Below are 21187 nucleotides of genomic sequence, written 5' to 3'. Positions count from 1 at the left end.
TAATATCTCCTATTCTAGTGTATATGAGTGTTTATTGAGGGTGTTTATGGGCTAATATCTCTTATTCTAGTGTATAGGAGTGTTTATTGAGGTGTCTATGGAATGATATCTCCTAATCTAGTGTATAGGAGTGTTTACTGAGGTGTTCATAGACTAATATCTCCTACTCTAGTGTATCTAGACATCTGTATATGCGACTGGAGCAAGAAAGCCAATAAGAAAACTTATATCTTGCCAGCTGTAATAGTTATGGAAGCTCATCAAGCCAGTGGCTGAATAACTACCTCAGAACTGTTGGAAACTGCACACATGATAAACCCTCCCAATCACTGGGTGGGTATCTACCAGCTGTTGTGTTTGCCTAGCACAGAGATGTGATTCCCTTCATCTGTATGAGAGCTGACAGGGATGCCTGTCACTAGGGCATCAGAGTGGAGTATGGAGCTCAGCTGTAGATGTGCTGACTGCTTGTTAAGGGGTTTTGTGTGTGTGTGTGTGTGTGTGTGTGTGTGTGTGTGTTTGTGTGTGTGGGGGTTGGGGGGGGGGCTGCCTGTAACTTTATGTTTCATAATAAATGCAGCGTAATGGATTGGAGCGGACTCGCTAAATTATTGACTGTGCTCTATGTCTGTGTGGTCTCTCTCTCTCTCGGGAACACTAGAGGAGGAGGAGCAGAAAGGCTTTGGCATCTGTTACAAACTCCGGTTGTACCCGTCTGGTAAAAAAAATCAAATTCATAGAAACTTCCATCTTAGGCCAAACATAGGTCTAAGACTGAAGTCTGAAGATAACCTCCAGTTCACTAATATTCTTGGTTTTGCTGCTGCTTTTGTGATACTTGGTTGAATCCATCTTGCCCTCTCCTCACATGCCAGTTCCAGAGGAGGCAAAGCAGCCCCAGAGCATCACCGAGCCACCACCATGCGTCCACACTGTAGACTGAGTGTTCTTACTAAGCTTAAGCTTCATTCTTTATTCTTCCTCTTCCAGGCCTATGTACACAGCTGATCTGTAGGCCCAGTTTTTTTACATCGCTCCACAGAACAGAATCTCAAAACCTCTGTGGAGAGGAAACCCACTACAGGCCATCCTTATCCAGGCTTGGTCATGAAGCTCCAGTGAAGCGGACGAGTCCGGTGCTTGTGAGGCTCATAGGTTCTCTCCTAGGCTAACGTCTTACCTCACAGCCTCACAACCACCCGATGCATCCGCTTCACTGGAGCTTCATAACTGAGATTCCCCTTAACAGAATGGTAAAAGCATGGACGCAAGGGTTTTAAATAAGCACCTTTGACCATAAACGCAGATCCGCATCTTTAGAAGGCAGTGGATAAGGTATATGGTGCCCCACAGCACTCCGATCTTTTTGAGTTGTGTGGGAAAGCTAGTCAGCTCTGCTCTAAATAGCTCTACACATCATTTAATAGCCTGTGAAATGTCAAGTTAGCATAGTTAGCCTACTTCACACTGCATTCACTTTGAATACAATACGTCCATAAACCATCCGATACTAAATGATCGTAAATCCTGAAGGCGTAAAATACAAATGCTTGAAAGTGGGCGTTAGCGTTAACGTATAATGGCAATAAGGGTACTTAGTCAATCTTTCCTCTGAGAAATGCACTGTTTTGGACGGCTGGTACGGCATCCGAGTAAGAGTGAAGCTTGAGAGAAATTGAGTGTATGCCTGTGCATGTGTGTGTGCTTTGCTAAATATAGCCTTGTCTCCACCACGGACGGCGAAACCGTGGCTCTCAATCCATGTCTTGTCATTTAAGATAAGCTGAGAAACCATCACAGTGCCGGCTGACATTTCGAAGAGAACGCGCTCCCGAGCCAAAAGGTGTCCGGCTGGCCTCCATTAACTTTGTTGCTACAGTGTATGAGCATGAGCGCCGCCTCGAGTGGATGTCAGAAACGATTTGCTTCTCCGGCTCGACAAGAAATTGAAGGCAAAAAGGAACTGTAATGAAGGATCGCTGCGGGGAGTCGGAAAGTGCAACTGTGCACCACACTGCTGGAACAACAAAGAGGCCTGAAACTAGCATTTTTATCAAGTTAATGGTTGTGGAATGTAGGCTTATATTTCGGTCGCACCTCATCCCTCAGCCTCATCGGTTCGGCAGAATTCACCATTTTCCATTCACTATCAATGCTCTTGATAGTACCAGATGTCCAGATTCGATCCAGTGGATCCCATTCTTAATCCATAGGCATTAACATGGATTTCAGGACACTTTTAGCTCTACGGTTTTAATGGGATCAGCTGGTATGGGAGCACAGACCTCGGTGATGCTCGCATCAACTCTCCTGGTTCAGAATCCATGTCTGGAGACGCGAGCCGAGGAGCACTCTCCACCGCTGACCACCAACATGGCCGCTCCAGTTGTGGAATTCCCCACAGGATCCCGCTCCACACCCCGAGGCCAGAGGGAATATCGGTGGAAACGGGCAGCCTGCAGCACTGAGGAGTGTTCCCATCTCCATCCAGTCCTGATCAGAACTGGAACCTAGAATGAACGTCCTGTCATGTCCTGCACGGCTTAAAGCAAGACTTCACCCAGCATAGAGAGCCAACACAGAGGTACGACTATTAGTACTAATGCATCCAGTCCAGGGATCAAGAATAGGAGCAAGTGATCATCATCACCCACGCTTAGAGAAAGGTATGGGTGAGCCGAATCCTGGAGAGAGCTGGAGCCAGCCTGAGGACTTGAGGAACAAACCCCCGAACAGATGAACAAGTCTGATCGGACATGATCAGACATCACGGTTGAGCAGGACTCCTGTACCTGGTACCGGTGAGCAGTTCAGATGTTTTTTGATCCTATCAGGAGATCCTTAAGGATGTGGTCTGTTCTCCAGGGGCAGATGCAAGTGGTCAGTTTGTGTGGGCACATAATTACAAGCTTTGATAAGACATTCTTGAGAGTTAATTTCATGCCAGGCAACAAACACTGTTGCCAAGTTGGAAACCGGAGAATCGGTGAGTCATCACACCTACGTTACCTAGTTGCATCTGAGGCATACAGAAGTGTGGCATGATTTAGGCTAGATCTTTGCATACTTGGATGCTTGGATGCAGAAGATCTTCCGTTTCTTACTCAACATTGCATCCATCAGTTCCATCCCTTGGTTTCTAAGTCCGTGTGGTTTGCCTCCACCCCTGGTGTGACTCGTTTGGGCAGGCGTGAATGCAGTATTCGCACTCGGAGCACACCAGAACACCCTTGAGAAGAGGTTATCTAACTATAGGTGTGAAAACACCCCTAAGTCATGTTATACACTTAAGTTGCTTTGAGGAACCTTCAAGAAAAGGTTAGAAGGTTTAGAAGAAAAAAACTCCTTCAAGGTTTTTCAATGCACCTTAAGAGGTTTCCTCCACCGTTTCAGACTGAAGACCCTCCAAACGTGACAGTGATGACACTGAAGATCTTGACAGCTGCAGTGTCAAGGGCTGGATCTACATACATGGCAGCAAGCGAACAGTCAGTTCTTGAAGGTGATGAAGGTGTTGAAGCAGGAGAAATGGGCAAGCGCAAGAGTCTGAGGGACTTTGCATGAACCAAGCTGTGATGTTCTAGACGACTGGGTCAGAATATGCAGTGGTCCCAGTATGCAGTGGTCAGTACCTACCAGAAGTGCTCCAGGGATGGATGCCCAAGGCTCATCGATGGGTCAGAGTTGTGTTGGCGGCACAAGGTTGTACCACAAATTAAGTGCCATAAAAGGGTTTCCCATGATGGGGATGAACTCTTTAACCAGGCATACAAGCAGTTAAGCATTCAGACTGCGAATCGTTGAGATGTTTACTAAACCTTTGAAGAACCCAAGCATTTCTACATGGCATTAATTCCATTTCTTAGGTCAGCATCCTTTTGAAAGGATGTTTGACCTCTGGGGGCTTGGCACTGGAACATCCTCTGGTTTATTTATCACAGTAGAGGCGGCCAGGTCAGTACGAGCCAAAGCTGAAGACTGCCCTGAGGGTGAGCTGTCACTGTGGACTATGAACATACACACACTCACACACTCACTCTCACACAGATCCAGACATATCCCCCTGCAGACAGACTCTGCCAAGGCAAGTCAGCAGGAGGTGAAGGAGGAGGTTTTCTGACGCTGCTTTTGCTCGATTGTTTGCGAAGCGCTTTAATTGTTTTGATGAGCTGCCAATTTCCGAGCTTCCGAACCTCCGGCTGACTTCGGTCCATCATCATTAGCAGCCAGCATAAACACAAGCAAGCCCTGTGGTACCCCGTGGTAAGGGTCTGCAGGACATCTCTACAGCCTTGTGTGGTGGGCCTGCTTTGTTTTTTTTTGTTTTGTTTTTTATCGCTAATTGACATCGTCTTCATCTGCCTATTAGTTATGTCTGACACTGTAGTTTAAATGTGTGTAGGCATGTGTGCCAAGAGCATTTGTCAAGCTGTTTCAGGCATAATCGTTAAACAATAAGGTTTTAACGAGGCTCATGGACTAATGGCAGTGTATACGATAAACTAGGCGACTGTTTTGCAGCTAATGCTAAAGACTCAGCCTCGAGGTTCCCAAGGAACCATACCCGAAGGTCTGACTTGAGGCCAACTCCTGCCAATCAGGAACCCCAGGGCTAAATAATAAGCATCCCCTATACCAAACACAACCCTCTCACATCCAACCTCCTCCAAACCTCTCATCTTAGTGGTTCTTCATGCTCTTAGACACTTCTTTCGAGTCTTGGTTCTCCTCTAGTGTCTTGATTCCACTCAGTGGTTCTTCCTCATGTTCTCCTTTAGAGTCTTGGTTCCTCTTAGTGTTTTTAAAGAATTCATCTTTTGAGTTTTGGTTTCTCTCAGTGGTTCTTCTCCATGCTCTTAGAGAGTTCTCATTTACAGTGTTGGTTCCTCTCAGTGGTTCTTCTCCATGCTCTTAGAGAGTTCTCATTTACAGTGTTGGTTCCTCTCAGTGGTTCTTCTCCATGCTCTTAGAGAGTTCTCCTTTAATGTATTGGTTCCACTTAGTGGTTCTTCCTAATTCTCTTAGACAGTTCTTTCAAGTGCTGGTTCCTTCTCATGTTCTCCTTTAGAGTCTTGGTTCCTCTTGGTTTAGAGTCTTGGTGTTTTTTGTCCTAACGTTTTTAGAGAGTTCATCTTTTGAGTCTTGGTCCACTCAGTGGTTCTTCCCCATGCTCTTAGAGAGTTCTCCTTTACAGTGTTGGTTCCTCTCAGTGGTTCTTCCCCATGCTCTTAGAAGGTTCTCCTTTACAGTGTTGGTTCTTGGAGTCTTGGTTCCAGATCATGGTAGGAACAAACTCTGTAGAGCAGGAGGATGAACCATTGAAAGGAACCAAGACTCAAAAGGAGAACCTTCTAATGAACATGAGAAAGAACCACTGAGTCCAAGACTCAAACAGAAAACTGTGTAGAATCAAGAACCAAGATTCATCTGATCTGATACCATCTGACAAGCAAGGCTGTCACAGTCATGACCGTTGATCAGTCATGTAAACAAGCTCCAATATATCATCTCAAACTGCTGGAATGATGGGTGGGGGGGGTGGGGGGGGGGGGTCATGCTTGTCCTGATATCTGGGACTCCTGGACACGGATGGCTGCGGCATCACTGGGAGTTGAACCAGTGACCTCCAAATGATAGAGCCGACGCTTAGATGACTGAGCGCAAATTAAGCTCATTACAAACCATTATGCCACCAGCGACGGGTTTGGACCAGGACGGTCACGAGAAAGGGTGTTCTGTGGTTTAGACTCTATCATAAACCACAGCATGTCTCCACGGGGAGACGTGGGAATTAACACCCAGCCCTAATCAAAGCCTTGCCCTCTCATTAATTAAACCCACTGCAGTGCACTTCGTACATCAAGGCTTTGCCACCCTTCCTGCTGAGACTCTGGCATGTGACTGTGGGGCAGAGAGACAGGAGCGAGCAGGAGAGGAAGCAGTGTGTAGGAGGGCGGAGATCCTCTATTTAAAGACAAAGAAACCTACAATTTGCTGTCTGAGTGCCAAATACCCGTCAGCCCCAACAAGAGCAGTTCAGCACCAGGAGTGTAGCGCTAGCTCTGGCAAGCTCAGATCTTAACAGCACCATCTGGTTCAGCACAGAGGAGGATGGGTTCCCCTTTGGAGGCATGGTTCCTGGAACTGGTTCTTCTTTGTGCTCTTAGGAATCCTGGTTCCTTATAGTGTCTTTTTCTAAGGTTCTTAAAGAGTTCTCCATTTGAGTCTTGGTTCCTCTCAGTGATTCTTCATTATGCTATTAGAGAGTTTCTCGTTTTGAGTCTTAGGTTCTCCGAGTGGTTCTTCCCGATACCCTTGTGGAGTTAAGTGTGGTCAGTCGTTCTTTCCTATGATTCTTTCCATTTGAGTCTTGGTTCCGGTCAGTGGTTCTTCTTCATGCTCCTAAGGAGGTTCTCCTTTTGAGTCTTGGTTCCTCTAAGTGGTTCTTTCTCATGATCTTACAATTCTTCTTTTGAGTCTTGGTTCCTCTATTACCGGTTCTTTTTCATGTTCTTAGGGAGGTTCTCCTTTTCAGTCTTGGTGCCTCTCAGTGGTTCTTCCTTGTGTTCTAAGAGAGTTTCTTTTTTAGAGCCTTGGTTCTACTTCACGCTCTTAAATAGGTTCTCCTTTTGAGTCTTTGTTCCTATTAGTGGTTCTCTCTCATGTTCTTAGAGAGCTTATTCTTTAGAGCCTTGTTTTTCTCAGTGTTTTTACATCATGATTTAGAGTCTGGGTTCCTGACAGTGATTCTTTATGCTCTTAGGCAAGATCTCCTTCTTGGTTCCTTTTGATCTTAGTGAGATTCTCTTTTTAAGTATTAGTTGCTGTGAGTGGTTCTTCCCTGTGTTCTTAAGAGTTTCTTTTTAGAGCCTTGGTTCTTCTCAGTGTTTTATCCATCTTCCTCTAAAGGACAGAGTCTTGTTTCTTGGCAGTGTTCCTCCAAGTGGTTCTTTCTCATGATTGTACGATTCTTCTTTTGAGTCTTGGTTCTTTTATTACCGTTTCTTTCTCATGCTCTTAGGGAGGTTGTCCTTTCAGTCTTAGTACCTCTCAGTGGTTCTTCCTTGTGTTCTAAGAGAGTCTTCTTTTGGTTCTTCTCAGCGTTTTTCCATCTTGCTTTAAAGGACAGAGTCTTGGTTCCTGGCAGTGGTTCTTTATGCTCTTAGGAAAGGTCTCTTTTTGGGTCTTGGTTCATCTAAGCGGTTCTTCTTCATGCTCTTAGAAATCTTTTAGAGTGTCTTTTTTTGACTCCATTTGAGTCTTGGTTCCTCTAAGCGTAATCCAGACAATCCAGATCTGTAAATAAAGGGCTCTCTTTATACCACAGGAATTAGTCATTTCTGAAAGGGCTGAAGTAAGAGCTGGCTCTGGCTTTACAATGCTGTTACAAGCAAAGCCCAGTCATCTGGACTATTGCCTGGACAAACCAAACAGTAGTGTGTTTCAGATGCAGGTCAGCTAGCGTAAAGTAATCAGAGCTCAAGGTCAAACTGACCGTCCTCATCTGCGCTGAAACTGTACTGAATCGAGGCCTCGTCGGCTAATTGTTGGTAGCTGGAAGTTATTTGGAGAATGAAACGAAGCTGTGAAGCTCCATTAGCGATTCAATGGCGTGTCTTCAAGCAGAAATCCTCTAGTGAACAGCCTTCTATCACACTTTAACCCAGCTTCCCTTAGCAGGGGAATTTTCACCAGAGAGACATTAGTTTCTAGCCTACGGGGGGGGTAATTAGAATGTTTTTTTAGATTTCAGCTCTCATAGCAACAGTGCGGCTCTTTCCCTACTGTAGGAACTTCTTACATTTACTGGAAGAAGACCATGCTGAGAAAACCTCTTTAAGAATATGAGGAGCAACCACTGAGAGGAACCAAGACTTGAAAGGAGAACGTCCCTAAAAGCATTAGGAAGCACCACTGAGAAGAACCATCATTCAAAGGAAAGATCTCTAAGAGCATGAGTTAGAATCTGAGGATCCAAGAATGAGAAGAAACACATAGCTAAGAGGACCAACCACTAAGAAGAACCAAGACTCGAAATGAGAACCTCCCTGAGAGCATGAAGAACCACTGAGAGAAACCAAGACTCGAAATGAGAACCTCTCTGAGAGGTTGAAGAAGAACCCCTGAGAGGAACTGAGACTCCAAAATAAAGCCTCCCTAAGACCTTGAGGACGAACCCCTGAGAGCAACCAAGACTCTAAAGGAGAATCTCCTTGTGAGTATAAGGAAGAACCACTGAGAGGAACCAAGACTTGCATGAAGAAGAACCACTCAACAGAACTTACATTCTGAGGGATAAGCTTAGAGGATTTAAGAATGAGAAGAAACCCCTCCCTAAAAGGACGAACCACTGAGAAGAACCAAGACTCGAAACGAGAACCTCCCTGAGAGGATGAAGAAGAAACACTGAGAGGAACCAAGACTTCAAAATAGAGCCTCCCTAAGAGCATGAGGACGAACCCCTAAGGGCAAGCAAGAATCCAAAAGAGAACCTCCATGTGAGCAGGAGGAAGAACCCCTCAGAGGGAGGGACAGAGGGGCTCTAAAAGAGTATTTCCTCAGGGGCTTCGTCTTTACCAGCACAAATTATTAAATTATTATTTTGATATTAATTAGTATTTTGCACATTGGCAAAGCCTGCCACAGTCCCCAGATACTGCAGTGTGGATGTGTTAGCCACCCTGCAGGAACACGGAGAACGCAGGCTTAATATAATAATGAGGTCAGACGCTCTTGGATTCATAGAGCACCGAGACCCAGCAACACACATGTGTAAGCAAACACACACTCTTTGCATTTTCTCACAGAGTAAATAAATGCAGCATTCTGGGATGCTTCGTCGTTGATGATGATGATGATGATGATGAGAGAACGTACATCCAGTCCTCAGGCATTAACATGTTGTACCGTCCTCTTTGGGGAACTTTTTGAGAAATTAATGGCAGTGCACATTTGAAATGACGCTAAGTGCACTGTGGAGGTAAACAAACAAACAAACAAACAAACAGTAGAAGCTCTTCTAGGGCGCATACCATGGGAACCATTGGCAACCTGCTTCCAGTGGGGTACCAGTGGGGTTCCAGTTCCCGTCAAAGGGTGGATATATTAGGCAGGTGATGTGTTGGGTAAGAATCTGAGGCTCTCTAAAGAACCAAAAGAAAATGTTCTAGACAACTGGGTCAGAACATCAGACAGGTCTTGTGGGGTGTTCCCGGTATGCAGTGGTCAGTACCTACCACTAGTGCTCCAAAGAAGGATCAACCGGTGAACTGGCGACAAGGTCAAGGGCACTTCTTAAAGGATCTGCTGGTAACTTCGCTCTGCTGGTCTTGGTGCCAGATACCACAGAACACCTTCAGAGCTCTTCGGAGCCGTCTTGGTGGCATCAGGAGGGCCGACACAATATTAGGCAGGTCTTGCGGGGTGTTCCCGCTATGCAGTGGTCAGTACCTACCACAAGTACCTCAAGTAAGGACAACCAGCGACAGGGTCATGGGCACCTCATTGGGCACATTTATGCTCTTCGAGGCCCCGCCCACCTCACAACCTACAGGATCTGCTGGTAACTGAGCTCCCGCTGGTCTTGGTACCAGACACCACAGACCACCTTCAGAGTTCTTCAAAACTGGCGGTTAATAAGATGTCTGACTGACGTATGAAAAGCCTTATTCAGTGGCTTAGCCCCGCCCATTTGCAGTGTTGTAAGGAGTGTTTCAGGCTGGACTGCTTGGATGTTGTTCTGTTATGCTGACATTTTCTCCCCCCTTTTTCCTCTCCCCAGTGTAAACCTGTCCCGGGCCACGGCTTCGTGCTGGACAAGTACAAGTGCCAGTGTAAAAGAGGCTTCTACTCACCCAGGCGAGTGGCACTCAATGGCGTCTCAAGTGAGTGTTTCACCCCCACCCCCTCCTCAGCTACAGCGTGGGCTGTTTTTAGATGCACTGTGTATTTTCAGAGCGCTGGTTTCTTTTTATAGGTTTATCTCCATTGAAACCCAGCATGCAGGTGAGCTACAGATGGAAGGCAAGTTCTTTAGTGTGCTACTGGCCAACCCTGGCAAAACAACGCTGTACACCAGTTGCTGTCCGCCATTACTAGTGCTAGGGCCATAAATCTCAACTATTAGTACAAATAAATTCATTTCTGCTAGCGCCCCCTATGGGATTTCTAGTGATATGTTAGTGCTAAGTTCATGCTGGGCCACTCCCTCACATATTAAAGCATGTAAAAGTCATTGCTACTCTATACGGCATTCCAGATATTCCATTTCTGAAGCTTGCAAGTGATGGCCGCTGACGGCCAGGCAGAAGGAAGAGCTCGTCTGGCTTTATCTCCTTACAGAGAAACAAATCTTACTGGGTAGTTTATGTTTTTTTTTTTTTGGGGGGGGGGGGGGGTGTTTCGAGATCTAAACCCTTTTGTTTCCACCCAAAAGCTGGCTTGGGTTCTTCAATGGTTCTATGTAGAAGGAAGACCTTTTTCAAATGCATGAGGACGATTCACTAAAGGCAAACAAGAACCAATAGCAAGAACAAGAACGATGAAAGAACGAGAACTTGAGGATAAACTGAGATAAAACCAGGACTAAGAGCTTGATGGAGAACCACCAAGAGGAACCAGGACTTAAAAGGCAAACCTCCCTAAGAGCATGAGGAAGAACGACTGAGAGGAATCAAGAACCAACAGGACCTCTTTAGAACCTCTTCAAGAGAATAAGTAAGAATCTCTGAGAAACCAAGACTCTTGATAGCACGGACAAGAACCAAGACTCCAACTAAGAACCATTAAAGAGCATGAGGAAGAACAGAACCTCCTTTAGAGAATCCTCATCCTCTTCGAGGTCTTCCTGTTGAGAATCTCTAAGGAACCAATAATCAAAATGACGAAGAAAATGATGAAGAACCACTAAGAGCAACCAGGACTCAAAAGGCGAACTTCCCTAAGAAGCATGAGGAACAACCACTAAGTGGATCCTTTTTAATAGAACCATCTACAGTCTTGTCACATGTTTGTATCCTGCAGACCTTATCTACCTCCAAAGGATTTTGAACCAATGCGAGGAACTGTTTAACCAGGCAGAGAACCACTTAACCACGCCAATGAGCTGCCACGGTTCTATACAGCATCGCTGTCTTTACTAAAGAACCCTTGATGTACCCAGAAGATCAGAAGAACAGCATCCATTTAAAGCCAGAACCGAGAATCAGGAGATAAATGATAACGACTGAAATGGATCCAAATGAACAGCAGATCCCTTAATAACTGCGATGCTGCTAGCTGCAGCTTCTGAGGGTTAATGAAGAAGCAGCTGGAATGAAGCTTGGATGTTTACGCGGATTCGAAACCAGGAGAGTCGGCTAATGACCGCTCGCTCGTGGCTGCTCAGGTACTTTGCATCCACATCATTAACTTCAGAGCATCGGCGTCTATCAGAGAGCAGCTGTAATCAGCCTTGGGCCGTGCTACCTCAAAGAGATGGAACCTTCCTGTTTTGTCTCGGCCCATCAGTCGGCAATTACGCCGCTGATGGATTGAGGAACCCCGTTTGATCTTCCCGTGCCGGAGCTGAGCCAAGGCTGTGAATCATACACAACTATTACTTTTCTCTGTATGATCTCATTTGTTCAGTTTTCTAAGCCCTGAAGGGGAAAAGCCAACAAGAGGAACATCTCAGGGTGTGTTCCAGCTTTATTAGCTTATTTACATGCCTATTAGCTTCCCATTTACCACCTTTACCACATGCTGAGTGGCCAATTTATCAGAAACCCCACAAGCCCCTGCAGGTCCACCTTGCTGGCGTACTGTTAGGAGACTGTTGAGGCACAGTTTGTGTTAGCCATCCTCTTGATCCTCATCACCATGGATGTTTCTAATAAAATGGCCAGAAGGTGGACACACAGGTTAAGGAAGCACAAGGGGGACGTTTCTAATAAAGTGGCCAAAGAGTCAAAGAAGCACAAGGGGGACATTTCTAATAAAGTGGCCAACAAATGGAAAAAGCACAAGGTAGCTAATAAACTCCTTGTGAAAGTGGACACACAACAGAGGTGTTTCTGATAAAGTGGCCAGCAAATCAAAGAAGCATAAGGTAGGGGTTTCTAATAAAGTGTCCAGAAAGTGGACACACAAGGTGGGGGTTTCTATTCAAGTGGCCAGTGAGAAGAAGCACAAGGTAGGTGTTTCTGATAAAGTGGCCAGCAAGAGGAGGCACAAGGTAGGGGGTTCTAATAAAGTGTCCAGCAAGAGGAGGCACAAAGTAGGGGTTTCTAATAAAGTGGCCAGCAAGAGGAGGCACAAAGTAGGGGTCAGCAACTGAAAAGAAGCACAAGGTAGGTGTTTCTAATAAAGTGGCCAGCAACTGAAAGAAGCACAAGGTAGGTGTTTCTAATAAAGTGGCCAGTGATTGAAATCACAAGAAATGGGTTTCTAATAAAGTGGCCAGGAAGAGGAAGCACAAGGTAGGTGTTTCTGATAAAGTGGCCAGCGAGAGGAGGCACATGGTGGTACCAGTACTTCACCTCCCGTCACCTTCTTAAGTCATAAGAAAGAGGAACCCCAATAAAGCCCCCCCAAAAGACAGGATTACATAATTATGGTAAATCCTAGTTGCTATGGGCGACGTCACACTTTACATAGCTGTCTCATCTTCTCACACACACACACACAGATATGCGCATTAAGGGATCTAAAAATATCATGTGAGTCATCAGTGAAACGAGTCTGCGCCGTTTCCTAATGAAACGCTAGCGGTGCGGGAAAACGCTGCTTCATGAGCATAAAGGGGAACGAGGACTTTTCACACAAATAAGCAGCTCTACTGCCACTCCGAGTGCCTAACTCAGGCCGCTTACATGTACATATTCCACACACACCCTTGAGACATGTGTAAAAGTGATGCATGCTGGGTTATGCGCTAGTCTGCTAGGATGCTAATTGGCCATTATAGCTGTTTAGCTGCTACACGCTAACTGTGACGATGCGAATAAGGAGGCGGGCTCTACAGATCCAGTTCTCTTGGTTAGACCCCTCCCCTTCATTCAGACGGACAGTACCTTCTCATTGCCTCAATAATGCTAGAGTTAGCAATTAGCGCTTCACGTCTCTCAGAACAGTCCTCTTACATACACTATATGGACAAAAGTATTGGGACACCCAATCCTTCATTGTTTTTTCTTAAATCAAAGGTATTAAAAGAGCTGATCCAGCTTCTGTTGGAGTAACTGTCTCTACTGTCCAGAGAGGAAGGCTTTCTGCTCGATTTTGGAGGAGGAGCATTGCTGTGAGGATTTGATTGCAATCTGAGACAAGAGCGTTAGTGAGGTCAGGATGTTGGATGATCACCACCTCACCTCCTCCTTCTTAACTCATCCCATAAGGAGCCCCATCCATCATTCCAGGACTGCAGCTCTTCCACTGCTCCACAGCTCAATGTTCCACTGCTCTAGTCCACGCCTGGCATTAGGCAGCATGCTGCCCACAGCTTCCCGTTTATCTGCTCCAGAGAGTCCTATTCTATTGGCAGTACTTCTCTACAGGGTGCAACTTGAAATAGCTGAATGCATTCTTTAAAAAGGGTGTCCGCAAACATTTGGACATACAGTGTAGATGAGGTTCTAGATAGTGGGTGATTCAATTCAAGTGAACTGAAACTAAAAGGGCTGTTTTATTAAATGAATGTCTCTCTCTCTCTCTCTCTCTCTCTCGCTGGTCAGTAGAATCAGAGCAGGGTCTCTACAGCGATGAGTCCTTGGACGCGTCCGCTCGATGCCTGCCGTGCCGCGAGGGCTGCTCGTTTTGTCGGGACGATACACCGTGTCTAGCTCAGGAGGACGGCGTCCTGCGGGTGGCCGTGGCCTCCTTCCAGGGCCTCTGCATGCTGCTGGACTTCATCAGTATGCCGGTGGTCTACCACTTCCGCCGAAACAAGGTCAGCACCTGCAGGGCCACGGTCCAGAAAATCTTCTGTTCAAACGTGTCGCCATAACAATTTTACCACAAAACAAACCACCGACGTTTCAGAGACCTAGTCCTAGACCAGCACTGATTTATAGAATCCTGTTGTTGGTCTAATCTGGTCTGGGAAGAACCGGTCTGTCACTGGACGATATTCAGGTCTAATGGGTGAGAGAAATAAAACCCAGGTTCTCCGACGAGAACCCCTCACCTGCTCCGGCTCTTCACACGAAGTTCATTAGTGTCAGACCATTCAGAAAATGCAACCACTGAGCAATGCTTCACCGTGCCCCAAACCATGCTCCCTCTCCCCTCCCCCTCAGGGGGGCAGTTATGCCATATTTTCATTGGAGTTGGGGTCTGCTGGCTCTGAGAGGAGACCGTGTCACACACAGAATAACGAGCGCAGATATTAAACCCCAGGGAAATGTTCGCGCTGTAGTCTGTCAGCCGAGAGGGGACGGGGTTTGACCTCCTGGCTCCTGGTTCACCCTTCTTCGTCTCGCTCTCTCTCCTTTTCAGAGAATCCGAGCTTCGGGGCTGATTCTTCTGGAGGCCATCCTGGCTGGAGCTATTCTCCTCTACTTTCCTGTAAGTCTGAATCTTTCTTGAAGTGTGCAGAGACTGGTGCTGTCAAAGCTTTTGCCTAGTTTGACCATTTGACCCCTCCATAGCAGTGCTTCTCACATCCTGCTGTACGATGCTCTGGTAGAACCTGTGATTAGTGGTGGTTTTTAAACTTTCTTGAAAAGTGCTACCCTCACCATGTTTCACAGACCTGTGGATAAATCAACCAGCAACAACACGTCCAAATATGTGTGGACACCCCTTCTAATGAACACATTCAACTACTTTAAGTTGCACCCACTGCTGACACAAATATGCAAATGCACACACATACACAGCACGTCTAGTTCCTGTAGCGAAGTACTGCCAATAGAATAGAACTCCCTGCAGAAGCAGATAATCATGAACCTATTGGCACCATGCTGCCTAATGTCAGGCGTGGGCTAGTAGAGGGGTAGTATAAAGCCCCCCAGCATTGAGCTGTGGAGCAGTGGAAGAACTGTGTTCTCTGAAATGATGGATGGTGGAGCTCCATCCAGTACTTTTTGGGATAAGTTAGGAAGTTGGGGATGATGAGGTGGGGTGGTGATCATCATCATCATCCAACATCCAGACCTCAGTAACGCTATTGCTGCTGAATACAATCAAATTCTCATAGCAATGCCGCTCAAAAATCTTGTAGCCTTCTTCCCCCTAGCCTTCTTCCGAGACAGCTACTCCAACAAAAGCAGGAGAAACTCTTTTTTAGTTATTCCCTTGATTTCAGAAATAACAATGAATGAGCAAGTGTCCCAATACTTTTGTCTAAATAAAGTACAGGGGCAGACTCCCCTGACAGACTCCTCTAACACTGTTCCTCTTTTCTCATGTGGGCTGAGGGTTCTTGTCTGTAGCTTCTTCTGAACGCACCGCTGCTCCCTGCTAGGCTTCTTACTCTGCGATGTTCCGAGATGTTCCGTTCAGAGGCTTTAGCCGCCCTCCCAGTCCATCTGTGCCTGTCAGCAGAGAGCGAGCGAGAGAGCGAGCGAGCGAGGGAGAGATGGTCATGATGTCTCATATTCCTGTCTCACTAAACCTGTCATTATTCATTTCAACACAGCCAGGCTTCGTTACTCTTAAAGGGCCCGTATCCTAACGATATTACCCCGCCCCGCCTCCTCCCGCCCAATTACCAGCCTCTCTTTAACCCTTACAGTAAGACAGGCTAAGAGCTCCGTGACAACCATTCAACCCAGTCGCGTCCTAAAAATGTGCAAAAATACCTTTCTATACTAGCAAACACTATTGTACAAAATGACGTTATAACATCAGACAGTCCACACTATGTGGGCAAAAGTATTTGGACACCTGCTCATTCCTTTTTAAAGGGCACCCCATTTTGAGAATCGCCTGTACATGTAAACATTCTCTGTTCTGATTGGCTGCCCTGTTATTATGCCTTCAGTCTTTTTAACTTCAGCACTATTGTTTTGGGGGAAGAAGAAAAAGCGGGAAACACAAGAAAGAAGGAAACACAGGAGCAGGAGCTCTCTGCGCTGCTTCCGAGTCAGGATGGGGAGATACTCAGATATGCGGCTGTTCTGAGATGCACTCAGGGCTCCGTGTGTGTGTGTGTGTGTGTGTGTGTGTGTGTGTGTGTTTTTTCCCCCCTCGCTCACCACCATGCCGTGCGCAGCCGAGTGCTTCTGCTCTGCCGTGGAGTTCCATGCATTTTTAACAAGTCCATCAAGTTCTAACGCAACGGGTTTAAAAATAAACCCACTGATTAATTAATGCCGGGCCGTTGCGGGGGAAAAAGCCGCTTTCTCAGCCCCCATCTGACTATACAAACACACATGTACACTCGCATATACCCATACATGGTTAGCCGTAGACCTTTAACCTCTCCAGGTCACCAGCTTACCATGAGAAGATCCGTGGCGGCCCATCTTCCAACACATTTCCAACACCAGACTCACTGGCTTAAAGCATCTGTAAGTTCTGTATATATGACACACATTCTTATTTCTATGAGCTCCAATTCTGAGTGTAGTGAGGTTTTATGCACCAAAAATGTAAAAACAAAATTGCATTGCATTCTGGGTAATGTATTTTTTAAACAACCACTTTCCTCCCTTGGTTACTTGAGCTATGCTCTGATTGAATGCCTAGTACTGTGCACTGTGTACTCTTTCAATAAGCAGCCTAGGCCGAAAACCTGACTCAGTCCCAATTATGCACTACACACTGATACTGGCGACGAATGTCGGGGGCGGGGGGTGGGGTGTGTTTGGGGGGGGGTGAGCCTTTATAGTCAAATGTATGGATTTGGGTCCCGGCCCTCTGAATGTCTCAGCAGTCTAACGCGATACCACTAGGGCCATGCCAAGCCATGCCGTTTTGCCATCAGTGTCCAGAGTCTGAGAGAGCACAATTGGCTGTGCTCGCTCTCTCTCCAGGTAGGCAGATGGCGCTCTCTCCCCCGCTTTTAGACCTTGAAAGCAATGTTGGCCAGCACAGGCCTTCGTAAGCTGGTGTCTACACACTTTTCTTTTGATTTATTTCACATTTTTCCCCGTTTTTATTCAATTCTACTCAGATGTTCTACTCACTGTGAATTCAGCGCGGCCTCTTGGCGAATCGGGTAGCGGCAGCTCTTCCTTTCTCGTAGCTCCGTTTTCAGAGGAGTGAATGGTACATCCTGAAAGCGTACAAACAGAAATTTTTCATTAAATTCCACAAATGAAATCAGGAAAAAGAAATGGTTTTACAGATTTACAGAAATATGCGATATGGGCCCTTTAAAACCAGACACTAATGTCCACCCCCACTAACCTTATCCCTGTCCTTATGAATGCATGTGCAGACCATAAAGCAGCTCTCAGGACTCCACAAGGATAGGGAAGTCATGGTTCAGTGGATAGAGCATTAGGATATTGATCGCAAGGTTGTTGGTTCAATACATGGGAGCAAGGCTCCAACATTTGGGTCCTTAAGCAAGGCCGTTAAGCCTCTCTGCTCCAGGGGGTGCAGTAGCAGGGCTCACCCTGTGCTCTGACCTCGGCTTTTTAAACTGGGATACTGCACAAGTATAGAGGATGGACAAGGAAACCAGTGTATGAAGATGGACCCGACCATATTTCGGGCTGTAAAGCTGCAGCTAAAGAAGCAATATCGTCTAGAATGTGCAAAGCTGTGAAGCCGAGAGCTCTGATAAAAGAAATCCACAGAACAGCTCTGCTGCGCGCTAGAATGAGCCGAGGATGTGAGCTGTCAGTCAAGATAAAGGAATAACGTGGCTGTTCTCTGCATATGCAGAAAGGCGGAGGAGTTATTTTAGCATAATATAATAGTGTAGAAGTTGTAAAATTGGATTATTAAAGTGTGGGGGGGGGTGGCAATTGCTAAAACTGGAGAAGGGAGCGCAGTACGCCTGCAATCTTAGCATTAAGCTGGAGAAAAGCCTCGGTGGTGAAGCTGCTAGAGCAGTAGAGATGGAAAATACAGGTCCAGAAAGTTACAATTCACCTCTGCACAATCCACCACATCACCACCACCCCACCTCATCATCACTCCAACTCCATCACTCCAGAGAACACAGTTCTTCCACTGCTCCACAGCTTCTCAAGGCTGGGGGGCTTTATACCCCTCTACTAGTCCATGCCTGGCATTAGGCAGCATGGTGCTGATAGGTTCATGTTCATCTGCTCCTGCAGAGAGTCCTATTCTATTGGCAGAACTTCTCCATACTACAGGTACTTGCACATCTGCATCAGCAACGGGTGCAACTTAAAGTAGCGTAATGCATTCATTAGAAGGAGTGTCCACAAACTTTTGGACACAGTGTAAGAGGTAGGTCTGGATAGGAGCTCCAGGGCTGCCTGAGTGTCATGATGGTAAGGTAGGGTTGCCCTGGGAAAAAGAGGGTTCCCTGGTCAGTACAGCACCACTCGTAGGTTTCGGCGAAGATTAGGAGGGAACCCTCCCAAACCATGTTTGAGGAGCCTCTGAATCAAGCGAAGGTTCTTTAGACCTTTAAAAGGTTCCTCACTCTGTGTAGCGGAAGTTCAGAAACTTGCAACTGGCATTAAAGATGCAGGACCCCTCAGCGTGAACACGCTCCAAGCACATCCACGCTGATGTATATCTCCGCACCGCCACCATACATGTTTAATCGGCCTTCTCGCCCCTCGTAGAGCAGGCGTGTGCAGAACCCTGTTTACACTGACTTTAATCTGGACGGGCAGATCGGTCCCAAGGCTGCCAGCGATGAATCAGAGCGTTCAGAGAGGCTAACAGCAGAAGCGCCAAGGCCCCAGATCCGCGGGAATGCTCGGTGCTGGACGGCAAGAACACAACACGGCGTTAGTCAGCCGTCGATGTGAGGGAATCAGTCAGGGGGCCTGTGTGGACGGGGGCGTAGGTTCTTTTGTTTCCTCGATCCTGGCGAGAACAAGCCGTCACCCAGTGCTTTAAGGCGTGGACTGGCGTTCCTTAGTAATTTACATTCCTCTGGTCGTGTCTTGCAGGTGATGATCCTCTACTTTCAGCCGAGCGTATTCCGCTGCATTCTCCTGAGGTGGGTCCGACTACTGGGCTTTGCTACGGTCTATGGAACAGTGATCCTCAAGCTGTATCGGTATGTCTTCACCAACAACATTATGAGCTCCACCTATCTTTAAGGTCCACTAGACAAGTCTGCTGTAGGCAGTATGTGTATATATGACCATATAAGAACGACCCTTCTAGCTAGTGTGTCCACATGAGGAGGACAGTCCGTCAGGGAGCATAGGGTTAAACGAAGGCAGGGAGGACTCAATGAGCAGCAAACCAGCAAACCTGACACACAGAGGACGAAAAAAAAATGCAGTCATGTCTCAGGCGGTGGCACCGACTCAAAGCCTTCTCTCTGGGCTGCTGACTGAGCTCAGGCTTAGATCGGCCATAGCCTCAATTTCCAGCCAAGTATATCCCCCAGACAGACATACACACTGCAGTCGAGGTTGGGGAGGTGTGAGCGGATCGCTTCTTCAGAGCAAATCAAGTAAACATGGAGCCAAAGTGGGAGTTTTTTTCGAGAAGGCTGCGAGAATTAGGTTCGGTACCAAATACTGTCGAGACAAAGATAAGTCCGAGAACAAATACTGTCGAGACATAGACAAGACAAGTCTGAGAACAAATACTGTCGAGACGTAGACAAGACAAGTCCGAGAACAAATACTGTCGAGACATAGACAAGACAAGTCTGAGAACAAATACTGTCGAGACGTAGACAAGACAAGTCCGAGAACAAATACTGTCGAGACGTAGACAAGACAAGTCTGAGTATAAATACTGTCGAGACAGACAAGTCCGAAAACAAATACTGTCGAGACATAGACAAGACAAGTCTGAGAACAAATACTGTCGAGACGTAGACAAGACAAGTCCGAGAACAAATACTGTCGAGACGTAGACAAGACAAGTCTGAGTATAAATACTGTCGAGACAGACAAGTCCGAAAACAAATACTGTCGAGACATAGACAAGACAAGTCTGAGAACAAATACTGTCGAGACGTAGACAAGACAAGTCCGAGAACAAATACTGTCGAGACATAGACAAGACAAGTCCGAGAACAAATACTGTCGAGACGTAGACAAGACAAGTCCGAGAACAAATACTGTCGAGACGTAGACAAGACAAGTCCGAGAACAAATACTGTCGAGACGTAGACAAGACAAGTCCGAGTACAAATACTGTTAAGACAAAGACAAGTCCGAGAACAAATACTGTCGAGACGTAGACAAGACAAGTCCGAGAACAAATACTGTCGAGACGTAGACAAGACAAGTCCGAGAACAAATACTGTCGAGACGTAGACAAGACAAGTCTGAGTATAAATACTGTCAAGACCAAGACAAGTCCGAGAACAAATACTGTCGAGAGGTAGACAAGACAAGTCCGAGTACAAATACTGTTAAGACAAAGACAAGTCCGAGAACAAATACTGTCGAGACGTAGACAAGACAAGTCTGAGTATAAATACTGTCGAGACAAAGAAAAGTCCAAAAACAAATACTGTTGAGACAAAGACAAGTCCAAGTACAAATACTACAAAAACTAATAGTAGCAAACAAGGATGACATGCTAACTGTGCTGGTTCTTGTCCAGGGTCCTGAAAGTGTTCCTGTCCCGTACGGCCCAACGGATCCCCTACATGACCAGTTGGCATGTGCTGCGCCTGCTGGCAGCCATCCTGCTAGTGGTTCTGTGGTTTCTGGTGGCCTGGACTTCGGCCATGTGCCAGAGCACAGACATCAATCACGCCCTGGTGGATGTGGGGATCACTCCAGAGGGCCTGCAGTTCAACATGTGCATGCTGGACCGCTGGGACTACATGATGGCTGTGGGTGGGTGTTTATTTTATTAACACGTGCTTATTAATGTTTTTATTGGCCAGTGAAGAGAATCACAGGGTAGGCGTTTCCAATAAAGTGGCCAGTCAGTGGAAGCACGGGGGAGGGGGGGGTGTTTCTAATAAATTGACCAGTGACTAGAAACACAAGGTAGGTGTTTCTAATAAAGTGTCCAGTGACTAGATGCACAAGGTAGGTGTTTATAATAAAGTGGCCAGTGAGTGGGAACACAAGGTAGGTGTTTCCAATAAAGTGGCCAGTGAGTGGAAGCAGAGTAGGTGTTTCCAATA

General features: G+C 46.5%; 1 protein-coding gene across 2 annotated transcripts in view; it reads left to right on the top strand.

The window, feature by feature from the left end:
- Nucleotides 1–21187, top strand: part of gpr158b (G protein-coupled receptor 158b) — a 45896-nt gene that overhangs the window by 12112 nt on the left and 12597 nt on the right. Inside the window, exons 3-7 of one of the 2 annotated variants that reach the window (XM_072688442.1) lie at nucleotides 9782–9884; nucleotides 13716–13927; nucleotides 14476–14544; nucleotides 19029–19138; nucleotides 20653–20891. In XM_072688442.1, coding sequence (XP_072544543.1) covers nucleotides 9782–9884; nucleotides 13716–13927; nucleotides 14476–14544; nucleotides 19029–19138; nucleotides 20653–20891 — 733 coding nt within the window. Of the gene's footprint in view, nucleotides 1–9781; nucleotides 9885–13712; nucleotides 13928–14475; nucleotides 14545–19028; nucleotides 19139–20652; nucleotides 20892–21187 lie in introns of both variants that reach the window. The other variant, XM_072688441.1, reaches the window with a different exon arrangement.

Source organism: Salminus brasiliensis, chromosome 9 (assembly GCF_030463535.1).
Source record: "Salminus brasiliensis chromosome 9, fSalBra1.hap2, whole genome shotgun sequence".
In the NCBI taxonomy this organism is placed as follows: Eukaryota; Metazoa; Chordata; class Actinopteri; order Characiformes; family Bryconidae; genus Salminus; species Salminus brasiliensis.
Note: the sequence above shows the minus strand (reverse complement) of the source record. Positions and strands in the feature narration are given on the sequence as shown.